This window comes from Suricata suricatta, chromosome 2 (assembly GCF_006229205.1).
Source record: "Suricata suricatta isolate VVHF042 chromosome 2, meerkat_22Aug2017_6uvM2_HiC, whole genome shotgun sequence".
NCBI lineage: Eukaryota > Metazoa > Chordata > Mammalia > Carnivora > Herpestidae > Suricata > Suricata suricatta.
The window spans coordinates 181,740,690-181,768,564 of record NC_043701.1 but is presented as its reverse complement, the minus strand read 5'-3'; the positions used below and the strand labels follow the sequence as shown (position 1 = coordinate 181,768,564).

The window sequence follows — 27,875 nt, the reverse complement described above, 5'->3', positions numbered from 1 at the left end:
TGTTTATGTCAACAGCCGTCGTATACAGTTTCAAAAGGAAGAAGGGCTCTGAGGTGCACTGAGACCTCCAAGCCGTTGGGTATGCAAAGCTCCATAGGAAACCAGTAAATTTAAAAAATAAATTAAATTAAAAGTAACAACATCACCTTAAAACCCCAGGCTTCAAAGGAAGTAAAAAAGATGTTGAGAAGAAATAATCCAAGAGTCTCTTGAGCCCCAAACGCTCTACATCGTGCTTCCGACGTGCACAGAGGCTTTGGCGGTGTGCCCTTCCATGGGAGAGGTATTTCCTGAGGAGGAGGCAGAGCAGGAAAACAGAGTCCTCCCAGACGGGACCATTTTCAGTGATTGCTGTTGTCAGGGCCCCTGAGGCAGGTCCCCAAGGAGTGGGGACCCCCACCCCCCACCTCACTGTCTCTTGCCCAAAGACAAGTGGCACATTTCTTCTGCTCTGAGCCCAAGGCAAGGACAAAAATTCTTCCACAGCAATGAAACCAAATGGCGCTCTACCTGCAAACAGCCTACCCTGCACATTTGCTTTCTGGGCATTATCATGATTTATCCTTAGGAAGCCTGGCATCTCAAAGGTAGAACACCTTTCTACGGCCAAAGGCCCTTTCTTGTCCTGACTACGCGCCAGATTAATTTTGGCAGAGCCATCCATGAGCTCTCCATCTTGGACTCTGATACATCTGATGGATGCTACTTATGAGTGGGGGAAATGCGCTGTGTTTAAAAGGAGAGAAACGGCTGTGTTATAAAAATGTGCACGGGAAATTTACCACACGGAAGGAGCCACACGCAATTATGAGTGTGTGCATGTGTGATGTGCACATCAGCTTGGTGGAAATGTAATGCGCTGTGTGAATGCACTGAGGCGAACAAATCCCAGTCAGAGGCTGCCTGGATGAGGGGGGAGAGAAGGAGGGGAAGAGGTCCCAGAGAAATGCACTGACACTGTAGCCAAAAGAAAGGTGGTCAAAAATGCAGGCTGTCCCAACATCGGCCTGGACCGTTCTGGAACAGTCTCCACACGGCCATGATCAGAAACAGGACCTAGACGCATGAAGGAAGTAGCAATAACGATCTCAGATTCTCAGATGAGAGAAAATTTCAGCGTTGCTAAGGACAAATATTAGATAAAATTGATTCCAGATACAATAAAACCAGACCATCATTTCTGACTGATGGTCTTCAGACCATTATCTACTGTATTTGGCAAGTCAGCAAAATCCACTCATTTGATCAGCTGGTCTTTCAGACAGGTCCAATGATGACCAGGCCCTGTAACGGCCAACTGGCAGTATCCTAAGCATTTCAAAATTGAAATGATCATCTCGTCCATTTTCTGTGGGCAGAATTTTGACTTCTCAACCTTTACGGTGATATTCTCTTGTTCGATGTGTCAATTTAAGGATCTACCACATAAATCGTCAGCCTCCCCTGACAAACTCGCAAGGAACTTTTTTGTCACCCAGCAAGAATTTTGCAAACCATTATTTTTGCTCTGTCTTCCAGGTAGTCTCTCAAGCTTTTGGAGAGCTTCAAGTGTCCTCTCTGGGGTTACATGCTCTATTTTATATTCTGGGTCTACGAATCGCCACTTGTAAAACACACCAACTCCTGTATGGAAGTGTGTAAGATAAAAACCACAACTCATAAATATAATCTCCTTTTGGCCCCAGCTTAAAGCAAGGAGCACAAGGTGCAGAATCTGTGCTAATATAGAGGAATATTTAAACACAATCAATAATCACTGTTGCAAGCTAGGAGTATTCTGAGGAAGTAAGACATTGGATTCATTCTTTATCTTGAGAGAGGGTCACAAACAACAAGGCCTAGTGAGAATCTGAATCAGGGTACTTGAACTGGTTTTTAATTGTGTTCCCAAGACTGAATGGTTGACAAACATAGAAAGGGCTTAGTACTATGTTATATACACAATGAGTTAGAAAGTCTAATTCTAAAAAATCTGAAAATTAGACTCAGTAGTGCCCTTTCATTCACCCAGTGCACACGGTAGAAGTGTCTTTCTCACGTGAAATTAAGGCAGTTAATAACAAATGCTTTCTTCAAGGTGAAAAAGGGATTCAGTCAAACCAGGGAGTAGACTCAATGCCCACTGGATCTCTCTTATGCCTTAAAACTCTAGTCAGGGAATTTAGTGTACAAACACCTTACCATGACTAATTCAAGTCCTAAGACTAGAAGAAAGACACAGAAAATCAACCAAGTGGTCACATTTCTATTAACAACCAAAGAGAACCCAAGAGTCACAACGCAAGTCCTCAGTCTTAGACTAGGCTGCCCACCTTGCGAAGCATCAGTCTGAAAAACTTGGCTAATATGAGTTCAAGGATGGATACTAGCACTTCGAGACTCATGGCGAAGGTCTCTGCTTCCAACACAGCCTCAGATCTTACACGGAGGCTTAGCCTTTGCCTCCCTCGGGGAGGAATTAAAGCACTTCTGGATGACAGGCAAGCACTCTTCTACTCTATCTGAACCGTGCTTATCTTAAATGTCATCTTGCCATCTGGCACTGTCAGATCCTGGAGCAGAGCTATAATGTCAGGCCACCAGCCGTCAGTTGTTATCCTAAACACAGCAACTGAGCAACTTCCATCCTTGGGACATTCATTATATCCTGTAACTTCAATTCTTGATTTAAGAGCTGTTGCACCAGAACTGATGGGCACCATCTTTAATTACATTTAAGAAGCCCCAGGTATTGAGGGATGGAGTGCAGACACAAGGCTGAACAACCACATAAATATTTAGGAGACCACAGGAGTATGTCCATTTCTAAGCTGTGGTTGTCCGCATCCAGCTGCACCACTAAAACTTTAATATAGACTCCTGGAAGCTTCACTGCTTACCCTGTGGACACAAGGAAGTCTCTGATACATGCCAGGAAGTGGAAGAGAAGGGATGTCTGGCAACACAGAAGGTATCAAACTACTAAGTTATAGACTTTTTATTTTTTAAGACAGATAACGGCACAGCAACAATGCTATGTGGCATCTATGTAATTTCTACAGGAGATTATCTTATTGCACTGTTAATGACCTTTTATTCTTCTAGAAGTTTACAACACGGCTCCAGTAATAAATGATACCCTCTTCAACAGCAAATACTTTTCATGGTGATGAAAGTTAAGTAAGAATGTTTTGACTCTGAGGCTTAACAGTTACTCTAATACGTAGGAAATCTTGCAAGAAAGTTCCACTCGAAGGACACCAGGGTTAAACACTACAACACTGTCTTTGAAAGACAGGAGATATATTCAAGGTCGCAGGAGGAGGGGCCTTAGAGGGTGCGCTCTGGATGTAAATTCTGGCTCCATCAATTCCCAGCTGTGTGCCTTTTGGCACGTTAACCAACCTTTATGCTTCAATTTCTGCATCTGTAAAATGGGAATAAAAACTGAGCCGTTTCGGAGTGCTGTTGCAGGTTTTGTGGGCATGAGTCCTGCACTGCCCCCACAGCAGCGCCTGGCATGTAGACAGCAGCCTGCTACTCATCTTCAGCCATAGTGGGCAAACACATCACACATCACAAAGGACTGCATTCAGTTAAAAAATGAAATCAACACTCCACTCTGAAGCTGGCATTTAAAGACAAAGTGAAAGAAAACTGCAGGGTCACTAAACCTGATGTCTTGAGGTCATTTTAAGTTTGAGCTAGTTGGTGGCACAGAGGTAATACCTTTCCTTCCAAAACCCAACTGACTCGGCTTCCAAAAACTAACACTGTTTGCTCAACAGAGGGGGCAGCATTTGGGGGCAGCGGGATTCCAGAATGACGATGACCATCACTGCTGCCCAAACATTGACCTAATGGCCTCCTTTGGGCTTATTCCTCTCCGTACGGGCTGGCTTGGGAATGTGCTCCTGGGGACGGGGGCAGCTGTGACAGGGACCTGGATGGATTGGAGCCTCTTGCAGAACCTCTGGAAATCAAGGAGATTTTACTTGGTGCCAACGTTCCTCCAAGAGCATGTGCACGCGCGCACACACACACACACACACACACACACACACACACACCACGTGACACACACATGCTGCTCATCCTTAGAAAGTGCTGCCAGGAGGAATGCTGTGGGCTGCAGGGCCTGGCCTCAGAGCGCTAGGATTTTAGTTTAGACCATCCTGTGCATCTGGTGTACAACGTGAGATAGACCGTAGGGATTTTATCATCACAGTGTGTGCCCTACCGAGATGTCCTGTGGAGTTATAGCCTACATGCACCCTGAGCAAGATAATAGGATGGACTCCCCACTCAAATTTTAATTCTTTTTTTAATGTTTATTATTTATTTTGAGAGAGAGAAAGAGAGGGCAGGGAAGGCTCAGAGAGACAGAATCCTAAGTAGGCTCCATGCCATCAGCTCAGCGCCTGATGCAGGTCTCGAACTCATGAACCTTGAGATCATGACCTGACCCAAGATCAAGAGGTGGACACTTAACTTATCAGCCACCCGGGTGCCCCCAGACTTTTACTCTTTTATCACCTACACAAGATTTTATCCTCCGAAGAGTCCATCATACCCCTTGCTATGAAGACACAGCAAACTATGGCTTCTCCCTCATAGAGATTCCCTGTCCCCAAAACAAGACTCTCTTCCTTATGGCGAGATGCAAAGGCTTGGGTCTGAGATGCCACCACACATCTGCCTCTCTGTCATGCGGCTGGGCCCTGCACAGGTGCCCTAGTAAGGACACACAGACGAGGCTAGACTGATGTACAGGGAACACGTGATTCCAGAGACCGTAGGTGAAGCCACCTTCTAACTGTAGAAGTGACAGAACGTGTCGGGAGAAGCTGGACAGAATACCGGAGAAGGAAACACTGAGCACAGTGCTCCACACGTTGAACCAAAGACCACGTGTCTGTCACACGCACACAGTTCTGGGGTGACGCTCAGACTCTTCAGCGCCGGCAGCAGGAGGTAGAGGGCGAAGCGACAGGAAGAGGGAGCGATGCAGTCGTCACTCGAAAACTGAAAACAGACCCTCACTCATCATAACATAGCATCGATCAACACGTGTGGCCATATCTTCCTTGACAGTTTACCCCGTGGGTCGCCTGGGATCAGAGGCACCGAATCAAACACTTTTGGGGTGTGAATCACATCTGACCTTTGAGAAATAAGTAACCCCCGGGGGTGTGGAATGCTGAGGCTGGGTGCCGGGCCATGGTCACTCTGGAGGAGAGATGCAGATCAAGTTCATGTGTGGGGTCACAAGGTAGAGGACAGAGTCTGCACCCACCACCTCCCGCACCCTGCGCCGGACGCTGCCTGGAGTTCTGCTCAGCAACAGAGCCAGGTCTGTGTTCTGTTCAATCACACAGCAAGCCATTGTCTGTTGCAGGGGGGAAAAGGCAATCCCAAACCACGATGAAACGCGCAACACGTCTATCACAAGGGCTAAAACGAAAAATAGTGACAACAGCAAATGCTGGCAAGGATACAGAAACATTGCATCATCCTCATGTGGCTTGTGAGAACGTACAACGGTACCACCATCGACTGGCAGCTTCCATGAAACTAAACCTATAGGTACCATTCAACCCAGCATACCTACCCCAGGGCCTTTATGCCAGAGAAATGAACTTGTTCACACACAAATCTGCGCATGGATGTTCACAGCTATTCGTAACAGCCCCAAACCAGCAAGAGCCCAGACGACCTTTGGCAGATGAACAGTGAAACCATCTGTGGCCCATCCACACCCTGCAATGCCCCTTGGCAAAGAAACAGAAGAAACTATCGCCATGCCCAACAACCTATATGAATCCAGGAAATTAATCAGAGTGAAAACAGTCCATCCTAAAAATGTTGTATTTGGTAGAATTCCATTTAGGTATCACATTGGAAATGCCACAATTTTAGAAGTGGAGAAAAACATGAGTGTTTGCTGGGTATCCCCAGGAGGGTAGGGGTGGCAGGGCGAGAGTCAATGGGCAACAAAGGGACCCCTGTGGTGGTGGATTCAAGACCAGGTACCTCGGACACGCACACGTACAATGGAAGATCTGCGTGACACCCGTGAGTCATACTCATGCTGATTCCGAGAGCGGACTCGTGCGATCGCTTTGGAAAACCTTATCATCAAGGGAACCTGGGTAGAGTGTACACAAGAGCTCTCTGTATTTCTTTTTATGACCATGCTGCCTATGAATCTATAATTATCTCCATAAAAAATGCAATAAGAAAGAAGGGTGAAAAAAAGAGGTCAACGGGAATTTCTTCCAGAAATCACATGTGATTGAGAACCCAATGATCACTGCGGGTGCTTACAGAAAGTAGAGAACACAAGAGCTGCAAAGTGAACCAAAAGTCTTCACAGCGATATGATAGCCCAGGCACAGGATTAATATTTAATAAGTATGAAGAAAGTGCTCACTCTTTAAAGCTGAAATACGAGAAATGCAAAGACCCCTTCAAAAACTTAGAGTGAAAAACACTTGGGCTAATAACTCACGTGATTAAAGTAAGATGGCAAATTGATGGCAAAGGGTACCCTTGACAAAGGTTGCCTCTGACAAAGGCTAAGGGCGGGGGAGCTCAGGTTCAGCGCCATCTTTCTCCAAGGGCAGGGGGGAAGCCCCGCGTTGGCCTAAGGAAATCACCCAATCCCCAGGTCCGTTTTTCCAAACAACTGTTTGAGCTAAAGAACAGGGAGGATATGTTCTCGGTAGGAGAGCCCCCGTGGCAGCCAGGCAAGACTGCTGTTCCCACCAGACGTGAATTAGGCTCCTTGGAAAAGGGGAGAGCTCTGCTCCCCGTACTCACTTATTCTGCATCATGTTCATTATCACCCAGTCGAAAGGGTACACGTTCTTCCCAATGAGGTTCTTAAACATGATGAATGTTTCCATCAGGAAATCCTGAAATAAGAAGCAGAGCACTGAAACAGCCCACCAAGAAAAAGGAGAAAACCAATCCCCCCTTGAATAATTACAGTATAAACGACCTCACTTTTTGGGGGGGCTAAATGAAAACATTCTAAAAAGTAATGAAGATATATTCTCCAGGAGCTGGGCATTACTGCTACCTTTCTATTTGCCTGAGCACTTCCTGTCCGCAGTCGCTTTTTCAGGGGTTTATTCAGAAACGGCACGTGGGCACGTCTCTCTAATAGTCACAAAGAGTAGATTTTCAGGTTACCCATGTGCATCCTTTCTGCTGCAAGCATCACATGCAGGTCACAGCGATTTCTTATATGTACTCTAAATCCATTTTTCATTATGAGCAGGGCCTGCCAGGTGGAATATGGAGTATTAACATCCATTCCTTTTTTAGTGTAATTTCACAAGGGAAAGGCTCAGGCGGGACCCCCTGACCACCTGCACCTGTTTGGCTCGCCATCGCCATCTGACCATGCGGTCGTGTAGTCAAACACTTTTATCCAGCAGCTTCGACCCCACAGGCTACTCGGTGATTCTTGTGCTGTCTCAGGCACGATCCCCTGATCTTCATGGCGCATACCCAGCCCCGAACTCTGCTTCCACGCCGGTAAGATGGCTCCTGGCATCAGGAAGGGATACTCCTTTTCCTAGGAGCTCCGGCCTGTGCCCATCAGAAGTAGGAGAATTTCATGAACCCGATGGCTTTGGCACCTGTTCCGTGCTGACCGGCACAAAACTAGCATTTATCCTGAAAAGCACGCATCCCTGGGTGTCTGCATGCTCCCTCAAGGTCGGGGGTGGGCGGTGGGGAAAAGCAACAGAGCATCCTCTTAGAAAAATGAGGCCACGGTCAGAGACTGCCCAATGAGTGGCTGTTTGTCATTTATTTAATCTACGGAAACATAATTAGGTGCAACGGCTGTGAAGACCAAGGCGATGAATGGAAGTTAAACGGCCAAGAAAGCAATTCTTGGCAAAGTTCAAAACAAGTGCTTCTCCCAAAAAGGTACAAGCTCGATTTGACAGCGTTGATAAGGTGATGTGCAGAGTTAAATACTTTCACACAGCAACCTTAACAGCTATGCCGGGTTCTATGCCTGCTGTGGGCCACCTACCGTGACGAACATCTCAGGGAGCAACCGTGATCTGCCCCCCATTTTCACAACAGAGGTCCACAGTCGAGGATACGTTCAGGACGCAGACAAAGTCAAGAGAGAGAAGGCATCCCAACGTCCGCCAGACTCTGCTCACACGAGCTCTGACCAGCAGGGCTGGAGTCACACCAACCACAGGTGCCCGGAGAAACACAGACACAAGGAACAGCACTTCTCTCCAGTTCCCTAAATGCCATTCATAGTTCACCACTTAAGTTTCCCCACTTTGCCAAGACTTTCACATTTTAATGACCAGGTTGCACATTTGGCCGGCTGAGTGCCATAATTTCGCCACATCTCTATTTGCATGAAATTGCTGGCTTTCTTGCTGATCACTCCTCAAAGCCTAATAATTGAGATACAGGGTCTGGCTTTTATTATTCTGGAAGAGGAGCATATTTTCCCAACTCCCTTATTTTTTTTTCTAGGAAACACAGTCCCAGACTTCATTAGTATGGCTCAGCTGTTCAATGTTGGTACTTTGCTGATCAGACAAAACGCTGCGTATTGTAGAGGATGAGGTTCTGCAAAGGCGTCCTTGTCTGTCTGCATAATTTACTCGGCATGGCGATGGTCCCCACCATGGCCGGTGAAGCTTAGCAGACTATTAGGCTGGAGGCTGCAAGTCAACAAGGGGAGACAGAGGACTAATGCAGGGTATTTTGTGAACATTTCAGCTTTCAGTGCCACTTCATTCCTCCTGCATTCTTCTGTTGGAGTGTTATGGGGTCCTGTACCCCTTGCGTGGGCATCTCACACAAGGCATGAATGCATGGGCAAAATCTTGTCATAAATCCATCTGTTTCTCTCCATCCCTACCCCACCCACCCGAATAAACGGCCAGCCTCTCTCGCCTGGACTGGCACGGGGAGTCCTAGCCTATCTACCCCTGTCCACTGTTGTCCCTCTGGATCCCCACCCTTGACCAAGAATGACCTTCTCAACTTGGGAATCTGGTCAAGGCACCAACACTTCCCAGCCTCCCATTTAGCCACATCGTCAGGGGGTTCCCAATGTTCTTAGATTAAAGCCAAAATGCAGCGACTCCCAGAAGTAAGGAAGTCTGCTATGCCAAAGAAATAACTATTTCAGAGAAGGACCCTTGACAGATGCTAAACTCATCAGGCGAAGAACGGTCAGGGGATTGGATATCTGCCAACGTTTTGTGGATGCTGAGGTATCATCCAAGGATCACATGCTAATTGTAACAGGGTACGTATCTTCACAACGAGGAGATCAGGCTGTTACCTGCTGTCAACCAAGCAATCAAACTTCTCATCAGTAATGGTCAGCTTGGCATCCCCAGCCTCCCAGTGGGCACAACATCAAAGAGCACTGAACACCACCTCTGAAGCACCCTTGCCAAAAGGATGAACTTGAATTTTAGGCCAACCTTCCAGTTTGCAGGACATATGGAGGCATGGAAAGGCCTTCCAAAGCAGTGCAGGGAAAGAAAAAAACCAAGGTGAGGCACCTGTTCTAGAAAAAAGAGAGATGAAGGAGGCACCACCACATGTAATGAGTGAATGTGGGCTGGGTCCTGATTTGCGGAAGCCCCTGGGGAAAGACAAGAAAGGCTGGAAAGAACTGAGAAAATCTGAATGCCGGTGGTATCGATGAGGGCATGGTTGCTCTGTTCTGGAAAGGCAGTGAGGCCACTGGAGAAGGTCTCCATTCCTGAGCGAGGTCTGCTAAAGGCCCGGGGGAGAGGCGTGGTTTGCACACACATACGGGGTTTGGCTGCACAGTGGGTGACACAGTGGAGGCAACATTGCTCGGTGCTCACCACTAAGGGATTTGGGTATTAGGGAGAGTAATTGTCGCTGTGCCATTCTTTCAGCTTCTCTGAAGTTTTTCATGATGGATAGGGGAAAGAGTCCAAGTGAAACTGGGGGAACACGCATGAGAGCCATGGACCCCATCAATGCCGGAATTGGTCTTGACTCGGTGCTACAGTTCGGCAAGACGTTACACCAGCGGGGAAAGTGGGTGTGGCGTACACAGACCCCTCTGTGTTACTTGTTACTGCCGTGTGTGACTTTACCATTGTCCCAAAAAGTTTACTCAAAAATAATAATAATAAATGAATGTTTTAAGAAATATTTTTAAAACAATTCTGAGAAAAATAGCAAACAAATGATGGAGAAAGTTAAAAACACACAAGCAAAGAATATAGAGTTTCTCAGCTTGGCCTCTGGGGTCCATGAGGTTTGACATCCCAGCCTTGTCCAGGCTCATCTCAGCCCTGGTACTGCTGTCCCCCATCGAGAGCCTTCTCCCAACACAGGCCCCTGTACATGAGGCACCCCACCCCCAACGACATGGCTGTTCCTTCTTTTCTTCAATACCCCACAGTCCTCTCCTAGGTAAGGGAGCCTTCCTGACCACCCAGCCCACTCCAGTCTGGCTACTTCACAAGGACCATGACTTTCCAGCCTGGGTAACTGAAGTTGGCCGGAAAGAATGTCTGTGATTTTCTCCACCAAACTGGAGGGCCATGAGCGCAGAAGCTGTCTGCTTTGCCCATGAATTCCTCTACTGTGCAAACACAAAGTTAATGCCCAATAAATAGCTCCTGAGTGAATCCACTCTGAAAGGGCTCTGTACCCCCCAGACTCACCATCCAGGGAAGAGGACCTGCATTAGAGCTTTATCTCCGAGGAAATGGTCACAAGAAGTAGAGAAACGTGTTCAACACGAGGCCTCTCCTCCCATGCAGGATGTCATCCACACAGGCTGCGGTTCACCCCGTGGTGGCTATTTCACACGGAGCTCAAAGCTCACCCAATAGCCAGATGTTTCCTGGATGTGGACAGTCACCTCTAATGTCCTTGCTTTCATAGCATCCTCACTCACTACAACCAGTGTGAGATATCAGGGCCACCTCGGTACAGGCTGATGGTCAAGTGGGACAGACCAGGGAAGGAGGAAAGAGCAAAGGGCGTGTGTCCAGCTGGTAAGACCAGGGCAGGTGTTAGGTCAGGGTCCCCGGAAGGGGTGGGACGGACAGAAACAAGGGGAGGCCATTCCAGAGAGAGTGACCTGCTTGCTCACGGGAATGCTGACTCGGCTTCTTTAGGTTAGACCCTAGACGTGGAGGGCCGCCCTGGTGGCTGAGTTTTTGAATGTCAATTTTGACTCAGGCCATGATCTCAGTTCGTGGGTTTGAGCCCCACATCGGGCTCTCTGCTGACAGCTCAGAGCCTGGAGCCTGCTTCAGATTCTGTGTCTCCCTCTCTTTCTGCCCCTTCCTCTGCTCACGCTCTGTCTCTGTCTCTCTCTCTCTCAAAAATAAATAAACATTTAAAAAAATTTAGAAAAAAGAACCTGGAAGGGGAGAGGCCACGGGGACAGGTGGGGCTGCTCAGGGACACGCGGCTGCCACGAGTCCCAGGTGAGGGCGAGGGGGCCACAGCACTCGGGTTCTGCGTTAGCGCGACATTTAAGCAGCAGGCGTCACTTCTTCCCGAACCATCCTCAGATACGCCACACTGCCCATGCGGTCACTCACGGACATGTCGTAAAGGCCAGCCCCTGGGAAATCTGGGACAATCACCAACACGGCTCCCTTCCCTGCCAGGGCCGGGGCACTCCGCACACCTCTGACCTTCCTGTGGACACTGCGCGAGCTCTCTCCCGGCGTTCCTGATTCTGCCACTGGACACGGAGCAGCTGGCAGTGCGCTGCGCGGCCCGGCGCCTCCACTGCGGTCCTGGGAGGCTCACCTGGCTACAGAGATCGCTGTTGCGAGACAGTTTGGAACTGAACGTGTCGGTCCTTTTCCTTCTGGATCAGTCTATCTGCCTCATGCTGTGCTTCAGCCTTGCACTGTCTTGGGGTCCAAGAAGCCATTGGAGAGACGGTAAAATGAACAGCTCTGAGGCACGCAAGTTTGGTCTGATAGTAATTGCAATTTTCTATGGAATCACTCATCCAACCCAAAAGGGCTCAATGTGAAAACCTGAAGCAGCACTTGTTGTAAGGAAGTAGTCTTGAAAAAACGGTCAAGGCTATTTTCCGATTGCAGCACTAACGAACTTTCAGTTATTTAGCACAAAATGATCTCTTACATTTATGAGTGGTTGTCAGAGTAGAAAAACAGTCAAATACTTCCTATGTGTAGTTAATGGATAGGAACACATCTTACAAAGGTTCCGACAGATTAACGGCAATAAAACAGGTCGACCATCCTCACAATATGAATCCCTGATATCCAAACCACAAATGCCATTTGATAACGGAAATCAAATCGTCTGCAAATAATTGATTTTCTGAACTGCTGTGTCTAAGGGGAAAAAAAATCCCGGGGGAAATCGGGGCCACAACATGGAGTAAGGGTCTGATCGTCTGCTCCGAGCAAGGAGAGAGGGCACTCGCTCCGAATTCAGCAAATTATAGTCATTTCTAAAAACCATATTGTAACATCACTTTTCACAATGCACTAAAGGTTCTCTACCAGGAGCACCTCTTTATAGCTGAGATGAAATATGTTTAACGATTTGCAAGTGTGGATTTTGATGATAGGACTCTTCTGATAAAGGACCAATTATTAATTGGATCCTAATTACTCAGGATGGGTGATACTTCTCACTCAGAAATCCCTTTTCCTCAGTTTGGAAGGCGAGCTAGGAAAAGGTTCAGGGAGTTTCAGCTACAGCTATCCCTCCACTGACCCAAACGGGACCGAGGGACCCGGCAACGATTCACCGGGGACATGGAGCGTCGCACCTATCGGTGTGATTTCTCTGTGCGTAACTGCTCCACAATGGCGGGATATAAACGTAACACAGATCTCTGCACGAGCAGACCCCTAGTTCAAACTGCATGTGAAGGGGTTCCTGGGGGCTCCGATGGTTATTAAGCAGCCGACTTTGGCTCAGGTCACAATCTCACAGTTCGTGGGTTTGAGCCCTGCATTAGGTTCCGTGCTGACAGCTCAGAGACTGGAGCTGCTTCGGGTTCTGTGTTTCCCTCTCTCTCTGCCCCTCCCCCACTTATGCTCTCTCTCTCTCTCTCTCTCTCTCTCTCTCTCTCTCTCAATAATAAATAAAAAAAACATAAAAAATGTTTTAAACTGCATGTTCATCTTTTTAGAAAGAACTGAACACCCAGACACACACGTACACACATACATTCTTGCTCATTCGCTTTCTGTTTAAGGAAATCTGCTATGATTTTAAGGTATGGATTCATTTGTCTCCTTAGAAATAATACACACATGTGCATGTGTGCACACGCACACACACAGAGGTGCATCCACGTGCACACACGCATGCACACACTCACAATGGCAACAGCTAATAAGAACATTTTTTACTGTAAATAATCCTTTGAAAATAACCACTAAATGCATTCTTCTACCTTTCCCTTAGAAAGGGAGGTTTAGCGGTGTGCCTAATCGACCTTGTCCTGGAGGCACCAGTAGCGTCTGCCGTGCCCTATAGGAGCCCAGGGGTCCCCAGAATGAAACCTGTGTTACTAGACTCCAGAGGTGAGGTCAAAGCTAACCAGGATCTCTGCCAACAAGTTCAGGTGCAGATTTGCAGAAGCATCTGCCGTATGGCCGTGGGATCTCAGGTCAGCAGGAGCAGTTCCTAAGTGTTAACTTCCCCTCTAGTAGGCGTCTCCAAATTAAGCGGTATCATAGTTATATTGAGGATGACTAGAGAATTATTGGGAGAAATGCTGATGAGCCCCCAGGATTGGAACTGATTAATACCAGACTATAATTTAAAGCTGAAAAGACTTTCCGGCTTCTGCTATAGAGAAGTCAGTCAACAGGTGAACAGAACTTACTGGAATACTCTCTTGGGGACACCTCCACATCTTTAGTGATCCCTGAGCACAGGAGAAGGAACCCATCAGACAAGAAAGCTCTTTCTGGGCTGACATGCTGAATCCCTCCCCAGTTCAGCACGAGAAACAAACCCGTGGGTCGGGACCCCCCATCTGCTTAGAGATATGACTTCCGTGAAACACTACTAGATGGCTTCTCAAATCAATCGGAGCCCAGTCTCCATGCAAAATTGCATTTAAGACGGGAATCTTCACACCAGTGTTTTGCCTAAAACGCTGCCCCCCCCCATGGTTGTATGAAAAAGGTGAAGGTTACACTTACAACAACATCAGTCCTCATTTTTCCAAAAGTCTTGATCAAATGGGCGTAATGATAATCTTCCATTTGTCGTAAAATAGCTGTCATACAAGCCACAAAGCTGCCCTGTAAAGGAATCAAAGGGCACAGTCAGAGAACATTCTAGAGAACAGCAGGGAAAGTTGGTATCGACGACGAGTCTGGGGGCAAAACTGTCACAGAGAAGCAGCAGAGTAGGGGCGGGGGGTTGGTGAGCTCTGGCACCCCTGCCGGCCGGCCAGCCTGTGAGCACCGGGCACCTCCGACCTCACCATCTTGCTTTTGCCCTATTTCCTTCTCTATAACTGCACTAAACGCTTCCTGACACATGGCTGTCGAGGCTGGAAAAACAAGTTTTAAATATTTTTGCATTAAATATGCAAAAATTAAAGGCAGGATTGAATCCACTGACACCTCTGTCCTGTGCTCCGAGGAAAGCCGCTGCTCCTATTACCAGGCGAAATGACAGTGCAGCCCTTCCTCTTGGGCCGTGCAGAGAGAGGTCCTTTATTTTTCAAAATCTGCCCGTGTTCCCTGGGCCAATTTGGAGGCAATCACCACCGATTCCACGATGAGTTATGGTCCAATTCTTTTCCAGAAGAAGAATGTGAAGAGGCACGCCGGCTCATCAGAATGTAAAGTGAGAGAGAGGAGGGCTTCTCCTGGCAGACAGAGCTGGGAGAAAAGGAAGAGGAAGAGGGGAAACAGAAACCAACACACAGAATCAAGTCCTGGAGAAAAGAACAAGGCTAAGCAGCGAAGGAAGAGGTGGCTGGTATGTGTGTGCTGGGCGCGCATGCGCACAGGTGTGCACGCTGAAGGGGCCTGGGCTTGGTGGGGGGAGGGCCAGGTGGTCCAGTTGTCACTGGGTGTAATTTATCCCTCTGGGAGGTCACGGCCAAGGACGTCTTAAAAACCTTCCTTGAGGGGCACCTGCGTGGCTCAGTCGGTTAAGCGTCCGACTTCGGCTCAGGTCATGATCTCACCGTTCATGGATTCGAGCCCCGCGTCGGGCTCTGTGCTGACAGCTCAGAGCCTGGAGCCTGTCTTTGGAGTCTGTGTCTCCCTCTCCCTCTGCCCCTCCCCTGATCACACTGTCTCTCTCTGTCTCTCAAAACTGAATGTTAAAAAAAAAAAAAAGTTGAAACAAAAAAAACACACACAACACCCTCCTTGCTTTTCTAGATTTCCCCCGAAAATGAATGACAAAACTAATGACATTCTAAGAAACAAAGAGCACATACTTTCTCTCATTCAGCCAGTACTAGTCTGGTCCAATGACAGGATGAGACATAGGTTCAGACACACCCCAGTCTTGCCCTCTTAAAAGAGCTGCCAAACTGTGTTCTTTCCCCAATTCCGCCTCTACAAGCAATCTACTCGAATACCCAAATGCACTCTGTATGCATCGGATGCAGCATCTACAGTGAAATGTCACAGTCCAGTATTCCTCCCAAACCATTTCGTTTTTGTAGGATACATGCGTGCTTCCAAATGAGTCCTCAAAGGATGCATCCACAAATTGAACAAATACAAGAATGACAATATGATATCTTCCATTTGCATAGACACATAAATTCGTTGCAAATGATGAGAACTGTTGAGGTTTGGGTTCCATGTTGGGGTTCAGAGAAAGACCTGAAGAACGCCTGTTTTCCATGGGAGGGATGGTTAGGGAAATGGCAAACTGTCTACGAATATGCACTTCTAAAATCTGGGAGTATCTGGCATCCTCATGAGCTCAAGAGAAGCTACCTTTGTAGCTCCCATACTCTTTGGAGACGCCATTTTGGATGATGGTCTTTGTACCAGTAAGTGCTGACTGACCACCGTGCGTCAAGCGCCGTGCTGAGACCCGTTCCACCACACCACAGATTCTCTTCTTGACCCACTTTACAGGCAGCAAGACAGAGGGCTCAGTGTTCCCCTCTAAATGAATAAATGGCGAAAGTGGGTGTAAACCCAGTGCTGCGGGCTGCAAGGCGGGCACTCAGTAGCAGAGCTAATGTCTTCCCTCATGTCCAGGTGTACATTTTAATTCTCTTTCAGAGAAATCTGAGGCGGCTGCCGATGGCCAACGTGAGCTGGAGGCTGGCCTGCCCACACTTCTACAGGCATCCGAGAAAGTTGCAGGAGGGTGAAGAAAGGCAGAGGTGGCCACACGCGATGCCCCACTTTCCTCCCTGACATGGCTATCTGTGGCCGGCCTCTTCCTCGGTAGACATGGGGCTTTTCTAGAGCAAGAAGAGGCTCTATCGGCCAACATGCACTTGGCAGGGGCTCAAATTAATTTTCTGCAGGTCCAAACGGCTAAACAATGGGGACTTACACATTAGAAGCCTCGGAAATCACAGAGCCAGCTACGTACATAATTAGAGGCAGTAAACCTCTGTACTTAACTTCAAATATCAAGCCAAAAGTAGAAAGAAGAGCAGGACCCCAGAGCTGCCGTGAGAATGCCAACCACACGCGTGCCGGGCAGCATGGCGGAGAAACACCAGTGTGTCCAGAGTCTGGCCAGACACTCAGACAGGTGACACGGAGATGCTCAGCGTAGGGAGCAGATTGCCGCGTAATGCTGAAACCGTCGTGCCGAGCCAAGGCTGGGGCAGCTGACATGATGCAGGAAAGAGGAAATGAGAAGGTAACAATTTCCAGAACCCAGTCCTGAGACCATGCAAATGGCCAGTTGGGCAGACCTTGCTTTGGATGAGAATGTCATGCAGAAGGCAAGCCAGCAGCCTCTTATTCTACAGTGATGACGACTGACTGGGAGTGTGCCCAGGGAAGGGGACAGAGGCAGAGCTCCACTGTGAGTCAGAGGTCAAAAGGCCAGGGGGTGCAGATGTGTTCTTTATTTCACCTACAGAAATGCTCTAGAGCATTTGTCCTGTTCAGACTTTCTTAGTGGAAACAAATCTGGCTAATTCAGCTCTCCTCTAAGCTGAAGCATTGGACCCCAATAGGAACGGGGTGCTCTGCCTGCTGAAATCCAGAGAAATATTCCCTGTGGCCTATGGAATGGAGTTCCATGCAGGGGGCACCTGTATTCCCAAAGGGACTCAAAGCAGCAACAGGGAAGCCCCACTGCTCTTGCGAACCCAGCGAGCCCCCTGCGGTAGCAGGGCGGACTTCTGGGGCTGGACGCAGCGGGTGGCTACAGAAGCTGCTGTATTTGAACCCAGCCAGAAACTAGAAGCAGAAATGGGAGGGAGCTAGGAAAAGAAAACTTTTACTCTGCAGGCTCGAAAGAAAATTACTATTCTATGCCTTTTAATTGATTTATTTGAAATGCACTGAGAAGTCATAGGAAGCTTTAACTTTTGCACAATTGATGGGCTGGCGGGAAGGCCGGTGGTGACTGTGCAGAGTGCATCCTGAAACCTGAGCTTGGGGACCAGGTTCCAGCCCCAGCGGCGGGGTAAAAATGAGTAAATAAATAAAAAGAAGACACAATTCCTAAGTCTTCAAAGCAATGCAAAGTAGGGGCAGAGAAGTCAGGATACGGTTGCAGAAAACTTAAAAATCAGGACAGAGAATGCCTACGAAACAACAAATGTGAACTTTATTAGTAATCACAGATGAAGATGACATATCATTATTTTCCTGCCAAACTAGCAAAGAAATATTTAAAGGATGATAATGTTAGCAAGAGTGCAGGGAATGAGCACTCTTCTGCACTGCTGGTGGGAGCAAAAATTGCTATAACCTTTTCAAAAAGCGATTTGGCAATAGGTTTGAAAAGTCTTGGGGAAAAAAAACCACTCATCGCCTTGGTAATGATACTGCTAACAATCCACCAAAGGAAGCCATTCAAAAATATGAACGTTTACGCCTAAAGATGTCTGCTGCATTGCCGAAAACATCTGCATGTTCAACAAGAAAACTGTGTTAATAGGGTACGTTGTAGGATTGCAAGATGAAATACAGGCTGCCCAGAGTAATCTGAATCTCACATACACAACAGCAAACAGCAGGTCCCTGATACTGCACTGAAAATATTGCCTAGGACATCCATACGCTAACACTAATAAAGATCCCTTTTTGTTCATCCGAAGCTCAGGCTGAACTGGGACTCCTGTATCGCTATGTGCAACATCAGGCAGCCACACCATAGTGTGATCATGAAATGTTATGCAACCACTAAAACATTAGGCGTTAACTATGCAAATACAAACTACTTTAATAACATGAGAAGATGCTTGAGGAACAAACCTGGAGATAATTACATATAAGTAGTTCAGCAATATAAGGAATACAGTACAAGAGAGAAACCAAATCTAAGGAACAACTAGGAAAACCAATCAAACAAACCAGGTAGTCCTCGAGGGCCAGAGAGCAAAGCCAGATTACCTTTGTAGACTGAAATATATATATGAATATCTTAGAAGATGGTCCTGCAAGAAGAGGTCACCTGACAGCAGGAACCAACCTTGTCCCTGAGTTCCGGGTTTCCTGCTCCCCGATCCTCGGAAGTCTTATCCTCAGGCAGTCCTGTCCATGCAGTCGGGGTTACTGCCGTGCACGGCTCAAGTCCTGGACTGAACTTGCCCCTGACCTCCTAGAACTACCCTCAATGCTCCAGTTACATCTGCTTGGGCTCCCAGTGCACCAGGCAGGTGGACAGTAGGACAGGGAACAGGGAGAAGAGAACACAGGCAGAACAAGGCATTGGCGGTGGAGGAGGGGACATTCTGCAGCAGGTGGGTGGATGTCCGATGTCACTGACGGATATGGGGGCCAGGGATTTAAAAAAAAAAAAAAAAAAAAAGGACAGATATTGGAGAATGGGAATTGAGGCTGAGACCCACATTTTACACAGTATCTTTGCCAACTCTGTGTAGCTTAAGGCCTAAAGGGCGAGTGCATCAATTAAAAGGAACAATCCCAAGGTTTTAATGCCTGGCCCAGAGGAGGGGAAAAGGTATGCCTTCTTTACGTAACAAAGACAGACTTAGCCACCGACTTGAAGGTAAGATATGAAATTGCTCTTGGTGGTTCCATCAACCAGATAAAAATGGTTCACAGGACCCTGGAGCTCACACTTGACATACAGGGTATCTCTTCCCTCTGGGACACACGGCAAAGGGAGAAATGGTAACTCTCCTCAATGTGCTTTATTTTATTTTATTTTTCTTAGAAAGACAGTGCTAGCAGGGGAGGGTCAAAGAGAGAGGAAGACACACAATCCGAAGACAGGCTCCAGGCTCTGAGCTGGCAGCACAAAGCCTGACACGGGGCTCAAACCCACAAACCATGAGATCATGACCTGAGTGGAAGCTGGACGCTCAACCGATGGAGCCACCCAGGCGCCCCCAAAGTGCTTTAAATGCCAAGGGACTTGAGGACAGCCCCAATTCACAGATGCCATGAGAGCTGAGAACAGTGACCCAGGAGCACTGAGTCCAGAGGGCAGGCTCCAGATCTGAGTGACTGGAGACTTCCACGTAAACCAGGGATCACACTTCATGACCCCCAGGGAACGCTTGTTGAAAGTTTTAAACATGTTTTCACCGAGTCGAGTCCTCTGAAGAGAAACTGTTATTGAGTTGTTGAAGTTTCTCAACTCTCGTGATGAAAACAAACCTAGCTCATAATCATCATTAAAGATTAAGGAAAAAGGAATCCCCCAATGACATGTATGACCCACTGCTCAGTGACACTGGGCAAGAATCGTAGTAATGGTGGGTAGATGTAGGGCTGGGCAAATTCCCAACACCTTTAACTCTGAGGGGCCTTCTAGACAAAGAACCAATACTGTAAAGCAACAATACGGGCACCAGAAATATCCAGAAAGGGAAGTAACAGCACAGTCCTCCATTTCAAAGGGAGGTGAGACGTGAATGGACGAGTTCTTGGTCCAGTCAAGGTGAAAGCCCTAGGATTCACAAAACTTTTCTGTTTTAAAAAGGGGAAAGCCACGAATAGAATGTGTAAGGCTTCTATTTGCCATGAGGAATCTTTAAAAAGAAAAATAAGGAGCCCCAAAAATCTCACTCGCTGGCCCAAAGATTCCTCCAAAGTCTTTGTAGAGATGAGGTCTGTGAAGATGTGTGTATAGGCATCCGCAGGATGAGTGCAGTCATCTAACACATGCATTCACCCCTGTTTCCTCGCATTCAACTGAATGAAGAACATCTTGTAATTCACAATCTACATGAACAAAGAGAGAAAAGACACACGTAAAGACAAGAGAATTCTGGAAGCAGACAAGGGAAGCGTGAGTGGTTACTTAGTCCCCCGGATGCAGGAAGGGGGAGATCATCTAATGAGAACCTGCTGATTCCTGGCACAGAACACTGGGAAGACTCAGGAGGCAAGGCTACATATGAGGTGGAAATCAAGTGCACTGATGTCTTCAACATGTGGCCTGCCGCCTCCCAGCACGTCCACCATTGGGAGGCACCCACTCACTCCTGGGCAAGGATCACATGTTTACTCTCTGTGTGATGGGGCAGGAGGGGGTGCCTGACAAAGCAGAAGAGAAGGAGGCAGGACCCACTCCACTGAGAATATCTCAGGATGAGCAACCACTGTCTACTCTGCCCAGATGCCAACACACCAGCGAGGGGGTGAAACTAACTTCCTCCCGTCTTAGCCCCATGTCAAAATACAACGGAAGACCAGAAGAATCCTCTCTGGAGAAACTGAACAGCCCAAGAGAGCATATCCACTGTCTGCCCATAGAGGTTCAGTCCACGTAGTCTTGCTCTACCTCCAAGCTCTGTGGACACACGATCAAGTCTGATCAAGACGGTACAGCCTCATGAGGAAAGTCCATCAAGCATTAATAAGAGAAACCAAAGCAAACAGAAACAAATCCACAGAGGGGGGAATCCGGGATGTAAAAGAGAATTCAAAGACCTGTAATATTTACCCTCATGTAGACAGGAGATTATATCCACAAAACAAGAACATAATGTGATAAAAAGGAACAAAGACCAAGGAAGGATTCTGCAATATGCAAACGATCTTTGTAGAAATAAATATTTTCATTGAAGTGTGGGGAGGTAAAGCTAACAAAATCCTCCAGAAAGTGGAACAAAAAAGACACACACACACACACACACACACACAAACACACACACACACACACAGAATAAGAACACCAGAGAATCCATTCGAGATTCAACATCAGAGAGACAGGGATTCCAGAAAGAAGGAACACAGAAGATAGAAAGACAAAAGCTATTTGATTTTATAAAATGATAGAACATCCATATAAAAACTATTAGAATGAGTTCAGCTGACTGTAGGATACAGGACCAAAATACAAAAATCAACTGCTTTTCTATATATACCAGCAACCCAAAAATGAAGTTGAGAAAATAACTCTATTTACAAAAGCACCAATAAATAAGACACTTGATGGAAATATACTCCATGTTCATGGATTGGAAGAATTAATAACGTATGATAGTAACAGCAGTTAATGGGCAGCACCACCCTAGTTAATCTGCACATTCCATGCAATCCTGATGAAAATCCCAGGCTCCTGTTGTGTAGAAACAGACAAGTCATTCGCAGATAACCCCATACTGCGTGATTCCATTGCTAGAAAATGTGCAGAACAGGCAAATGCATAAAGGCAGAAAGTAGATCCGTGAGTGACTGGCAAGAGCTGGAAGTCTGGGGGTGGATGAGGAGTGAGTCCTCATGGGTACAGGCTTCTTTTGGGGATGAGGACAGTATTAGAAAATTGACTACGGGAGGGGGCGCCTGGGTGGCTCAGTCTGCTAAGCCTCCGACTTCGGCTCAGGTCATGATCTCAAGGTTGGTGGGTTCGAGCCCCACGACAGGCTCTGTGCCAGAGCCTGGAGCCTGCTTCCAGTTCTGTATCTCCTTCTCTCTCTGCCCCTCCCCTCTGTGATTATATGAAACACTTAAATTGTTCACTTTAAATAGATGAATTTTTTGGTATATGAATTGTATCCCAACAAAGCTGCTAAAAGTATTAGAGGTCTGTGGGTGGCTCAATCGGTTCAGCACCCAACTTTGGCTCAGGTCACGATCTCATGGTTTGTGGGTTTGAGCCCTGCATTGGGCTCTGTGGTGACAGCCTAGAGCCTGCTTCGGATTCTGTATCTCTCTGTGTATGTCCCTCCCCTGTTCGTGCGCGCTCTCTCTCTCTCTCAAAAAAATAAACAAAAATTTTTTCTAAAGTTTTTAAAAATAGATATTAATTACATGATATAAATTCTCTCAGATGGCACGCACTGATTCACGAATACGACTAAGACTTACCATGATGAGATTTCACAACATGAAGGATAAAACAATGACTCTAAACATTAAAGAGAAAAGGTAAGTGAAGAGCTGCAGAGCACACTGGGAATTGCTCATGGAGGGGGTGGGGCTGGGAGAGCTCATTCTCAGGTCAAGGAAAAGATGTGCCCTCATTCACGCAATCATGTGCTACTCGGATTTAAAGTAAAAGTAACATATTCGGAAAAACACTTCCAAATTCTATGATCCTTGTGAAGCTGTTCTTTCTCCTTAGACTTTTTGAGACAGATGCATGACAGATCTTTTTGTTTTGATTTACTCACTTATGTGTATCCGTGTCATATGAAATGTCCTCACCCTTTCAGGTTTGGAGAGGAACTAAAAAGAAAAAAATGGTTGAAAATGCAGACGGAACACTGTTGTAAAATGAAGAAAGGAAAAGTGTGCCGTGCAAAATACATCGGGAGGCACAAGTCATTGCTGTACCTTGTAACGGTATTTCATGTGTTGTTAATTAAATATTTAATGAAGCACAAGATATAATTGAAAGACCAAGTCAGACAGTATCGTTAAAACAAAGGTTCTTGGGAAAATGAGTTTTCACTCACATCCTTTGAACTTGGGGCCCTTTCCCGAAAATAAAATCTATGGTAAAATTGAGGACTGTGTTTATTACTTTTCTCATTTCAAGATAAATTCAGGGATGCCTGGGTGGCTCAGTTGGTTAAGCATCTGGCTTCACCTTATGTCATGATCTCATGGTTCGTGGGTTCGAGCCCCGCGTCGGACTCTATGCTGACCGCTAGCTCAGAACCTAGAGCCTGCTTCAGAAACTGTATCTCCCTCTCTCTCTCTGACCCTCCCCTTCTCGTGCTGTCTCTCTCTGTCTCCAAGACACGCTTGGAGAGGGGAGATGGAAGAAAAGAGCCGGATGCAACCCAAACCCAGGAATATTCACTCAGGAAAATGTTTGAGGAGCTAAAGTATAACTAAGTTGGCGGGGGCGGGCGGTATTACTTTTGCACAGAAAGCTCCGCCATATGCATTTTTCTTAAATGTAAGAATGCCTAATTGATTCAGAGCCCCATGCGTATGAATCGGCCCCTAACAAGTAGTCTACAGTGAAAGGGAAAGGGAAGGGCAGAAGCATCCTGTTTCCCTGCCACATATGGATCTGCATATTGCTCACGCTCCCTTTTGTTATTTCACAATGCCGTTCTTGTTACGGTAAAAGTTATACAGGTACATAACAGAAAATGGGTTTAGGAGTAAACGTGTTAGAGGCAGACATTCTGGAATAATCACCCAATTGAGATCAGTACTGTATGGAGCAAAACAGGCTACTTCACCTTGCTGAGCCTCAGTTTCCTCATCTGTAAAACAGCCACAATGATTTGAAAATCTGGAATTCTCGAGAGGTTGAAATTAACGAATAAGGGATCTCATGGTGGTGGTGGTGATAATGATGATGATGATGATGATGATGATGAATAAAATAGAAAAATATACACAGAAGGTTATTTTAAGATCACTAAATTTGTAGAGTAAACTCACAAAACATTCATTACAGAATCAAAGAAGACCTAAAAGAAATGAAGAGATATATCATATTCATGGATTAGGAGAATCAATATAGTTTAAATACCAACTGACCTACAGTCACAAAATACCAGCAGGTGTTTATTATAGAAATTAACAATCAGAATCTAAGCTTTATACAGAAAAGCAGATAGTGTGAAATAGCCAAAGAAACTGTGAACCACATAGGACACACTACCAGATTCTAAAATGTATTATAAAACTACAGACATCAAAAGAGCAGGCACACCAGTGAAAGAACAAACTGATGAAACAAACTGACCACACAACAGGCTCACTGATTCTCAGCAAAAGTGCCAAGAAAACTCCATGAGAAAGTAGAGTATTTTCAACAAGTGGTATTTCCAAAGGGTGCAATGAGACACCAGATGGCAGGACAGGAATAAAAGGGAGGAGGTAAGGCCCATCCATATGCTACACCACATAAAAAAACCAACTCAAAGTAGACCATGATGCAAAACTTGATACAAAAGAATTTCTAGAGGAAAACACAGGAGAAAACCTTTGTTGACCTTGGCTTAGGCAAATTTTCTCAGGATACAAAAAGCATAAAACAGAAGGAAAAAAATGATAAGTTGGACTTCTTCAAATTAAAAATGACTGGTCTTTGAAAGATTTTGCAAAGACAGTAAAAAGACAGGCCGTGGAATTGGAGAAAATATTTGCAAAATGCATACCTGACAGAGTGCTTGTATCAAGACTATATAAAAACTGGGGGCACCTGGGTGGCTCAATCGGTTAAGTGCCCAGCTTAGGCTCAGGTCATGATCTCACAGTCCGTGGGTTCGAGCCCTGTGTCAGGCTCTGTGCTGACAGCTAGCTCAGAGCTGGAGCCTGCTTCGGATTCTGTGTGTCTCTCTCTCAAAAATAAATTAAACATTTAAAAAAATTTTAATAAAAAATATATAAAAACTGAAAATTCAATAAGAAAAACAAACAACCCACCGAAAAATTGGAAAAAAAAATTTAAATAGATACTTCATCGACAAAGAGATTCAAATGGCCAGGACACACAAAAAAATGCATTCAGTGTCACCAGTCAATGGAAAAATGCCAATTAAAACCACAGGGAGATACTACTACTCACCTGTTAGAGTGGCTGAAGCTTAAGGGGAAAAAAAAAAAGGCAGGAAGATTCAGAGCAACTGAAATCCTCCTCTCACTGGTCTGAAGGGAAAATGACAGAGCCATTCTGGGAACACTTTGGCAGTTCCCTCTAAGGCTAGCCATATATTTACTGTACGACCCAGCCATCCTGCTTCTAGGCAGGGACCCAAGAGAAATGAAAACACAGGTTCACAGGAAGACTTCTACACAAAAGTTTATACACAGTTCTATTCATAATTCCAAACAGGGAGATACCAACATGTCTACTATCAACAAACGTGTAAACAAATAGTGGTAGGTCCGTCCATGGGATAGACCAATGCTGAGCAACCCGATGGAGCACAGTACTGATAAACATGGACAATTCTCACATCGGGGAAGTGAAAGACGCCAGACGCAAAAGGCAACATGGAGTATGGATTCATTTACTCGACATTCTGGAAACACAAACAGGGGGGAAAGATGGGCTCCGAGGGGCAGCAAGGACTTTTTTAAGAGAATGGAAATATTCTAACCCTTGCATTTGGTCTTGAAGACACAACTGGACATATCTGTCAAAATGCAGAACTAAAAAGTATGGATGTGACTGAAATTTGAACCAAAAATTGCCTGTAAATGATATATAACTAATCTTGATATTCTACTGGATTCGTTGTTGCTCCTACGCATCCAAAAACAGACTAGTTTTAATAAAAGCAGGATCATACTTTAATTATCGTCACTTTCACATGGCTTAGTTATTCGGGGGAGGGAGCCCTGCGTCATTCCTCTTGGTTTGCACATTGTTCTTGAGTATCCATGCCAACTTATTCTCACATGGGAACTTTACAACCACATTCTTGGGTTGGAAACAGGTCCCAGTGGAATTTAAATTGAGATCCCACAGAATTTCTTAATTAATTGAAGAGGCCTAGGATCTCCGCCTTCTCATTTCCGCACACACAATGTGTCTAGATTTGTTCAAGTCTATTTTTAGGCCATTCAAGAATATTTGTGATTTTCGTCACATGGATTGTGAACAGTTCTTGTTACTGTTGTTCCTACTGGGAGGGGTGCCTTCTTCAAAAAGCTTTTACATTTTCTCTATATTTTTACTTGTATATTTGGGGAAATGATTGAATTTGATGTGTATACTTTGTGATAGAACTTACAGAATTCTGTTACTCCTTCTAACAGTTGTTTTTTTTTGTTTTGTTTTTTTTTTTTTTGGTGGGGGAGGAAGAGGCTCTAAATGAATCAAACATCTGTCAACAATTCTGTGTTGTCCTTGGTCATTGCTGTACTTCCGTTGTCTAATTTCTGTTTCCAGACTTATGACACAGTCTATCCCCACCAAGCACACAATGTCAAGTTGTAATAATAACTTCTGGTGTTTTTGCTTTCTAGAGATTGTAGTCAGCATGCTTTAGAGTCCGAGCTTTTATATCTATTTTTCTATTGAGGTATAACTGACATACAACACTGTGTTGATTTGATACATTATAACACACTTTTTGCAACTGGATTACCACCATACCATTAAAAACACCTCCAATGGGTCACGTAATTACCATTTCTTTTTGGTGGTAAGAACATTTAAGACTTAGTCTCTTGGATATTAATTGAAGATACAACTTGTGTGACCTGTCCAGGAAGTATTTCTAACCGAGAGATCACCTATAACAAAGTATGTGAGGCTAAATGAAGATGGTTATGGGTATTATTACCATGTAAGAGTTTTCTCACTCAAGAGCGAATGTATCGGAAATAAAGTTAAGCATCCAAAAAGCACATAGGTTTGCTTTTAAATTCTTACTAATGGGTAAAAAGGGGACTCCCCAGAAAATGTAATTACATAAGGAGAGACTAGCTATAACAAACTAAAACTTAGAAGATCATTCGAAATGCTCTTAGAAATGTCATCTCCTAGGAAGGTGATGGAACCACTTTGTCTTTTCATTCACGTGACAGACATTCACAGAGGCAGGCTGGATGTGCAGCAGATCCTAATGCCCACAGGAAGCTCACGTGCTGGTGGACAGAGTGGGTTGACAGGAGCTTATTGGCAGAGAAATGTAAACACCAGCTTCACCTGTCAAGAGTTGAGGTAAACTCCCGCCTTGATACTCATGGCAAATACACATTGTAGGTGTCTTCACGTCACAAGTTGCAGAAACAAAACTAAAGAACCCTCCTGAATGTCCACTTGGTGAAAACCTCCAAAGGGATACCAATGAAAATATATAGCTCGTATTTCCCATTTATTTCTACAGAGACAATGAAAATACTAGAAAAGTCCATTCCACTAATCTGATTAAAATACAGAGCCCAATTACTTAGCTTTGAGCATTTGAGTGACCGTCATAATTTGAAATTAAGGAATATGAAATATTGGCTTGTGGAGATTAATCTCGAACAAAATTCACATAGTTTTAAGACTAATGTGTTTATGTTACGACAATCATGGATGCTGCAGTCATTTGCTAAGCACATCTCATTAAAAAAGAAAGCATCACCAACCAAATTGGTTTCCCATCACCTGACCCCAACACTCTAATCACTAGTCCCATGGAGAAGATGCAGATTGGAAGTCACTTTCCAACAGACGGTCAAGATTTTTTTATTTTTTATTAATCTTGCTTAGGCAAGACCTTAACAGCCGTACTGGAAGGTAAATCCACAAAGTGGTACTATAATGACTAATTTTAATTATTTTCCAGAATCTCTACTTGTTTGCAAAATTGAGTATGCTTTTCACAA

At 45.6% G+C, this 27,875-nt stretch overlaps 1 protein-coding gene across 1 annotated transcript in view; it reads right to left on the bottom strand.

The window, feature by feature from the left end:
* The window catches only part of DOCK1 (dedicator of cytokinesis 1), a 435,479-nt gene that overhangs the window by 178,476 nt on the left and 229,128 nt on the right, over nucleotides 1-27,875 (bottom strand). Inside the window, exons 25-26 of the mRNA XM_029920619.1 lie at nucleotides 14,190-14,291; nucleotides 6,802-6,896 (exon numbers count right to left, since the gene is read on the bottom strand). Coding sequence (XP_029776479.1) covers nucleotides 6,802-6,896; nucleotides 14,190-14,291 — 197 coding nt within the window. The remainder of the gene's footprint in view (nucleotides 1-6,801; nucleotides 6,897-14,189; nucleotides 14,292-27,875) is intronic.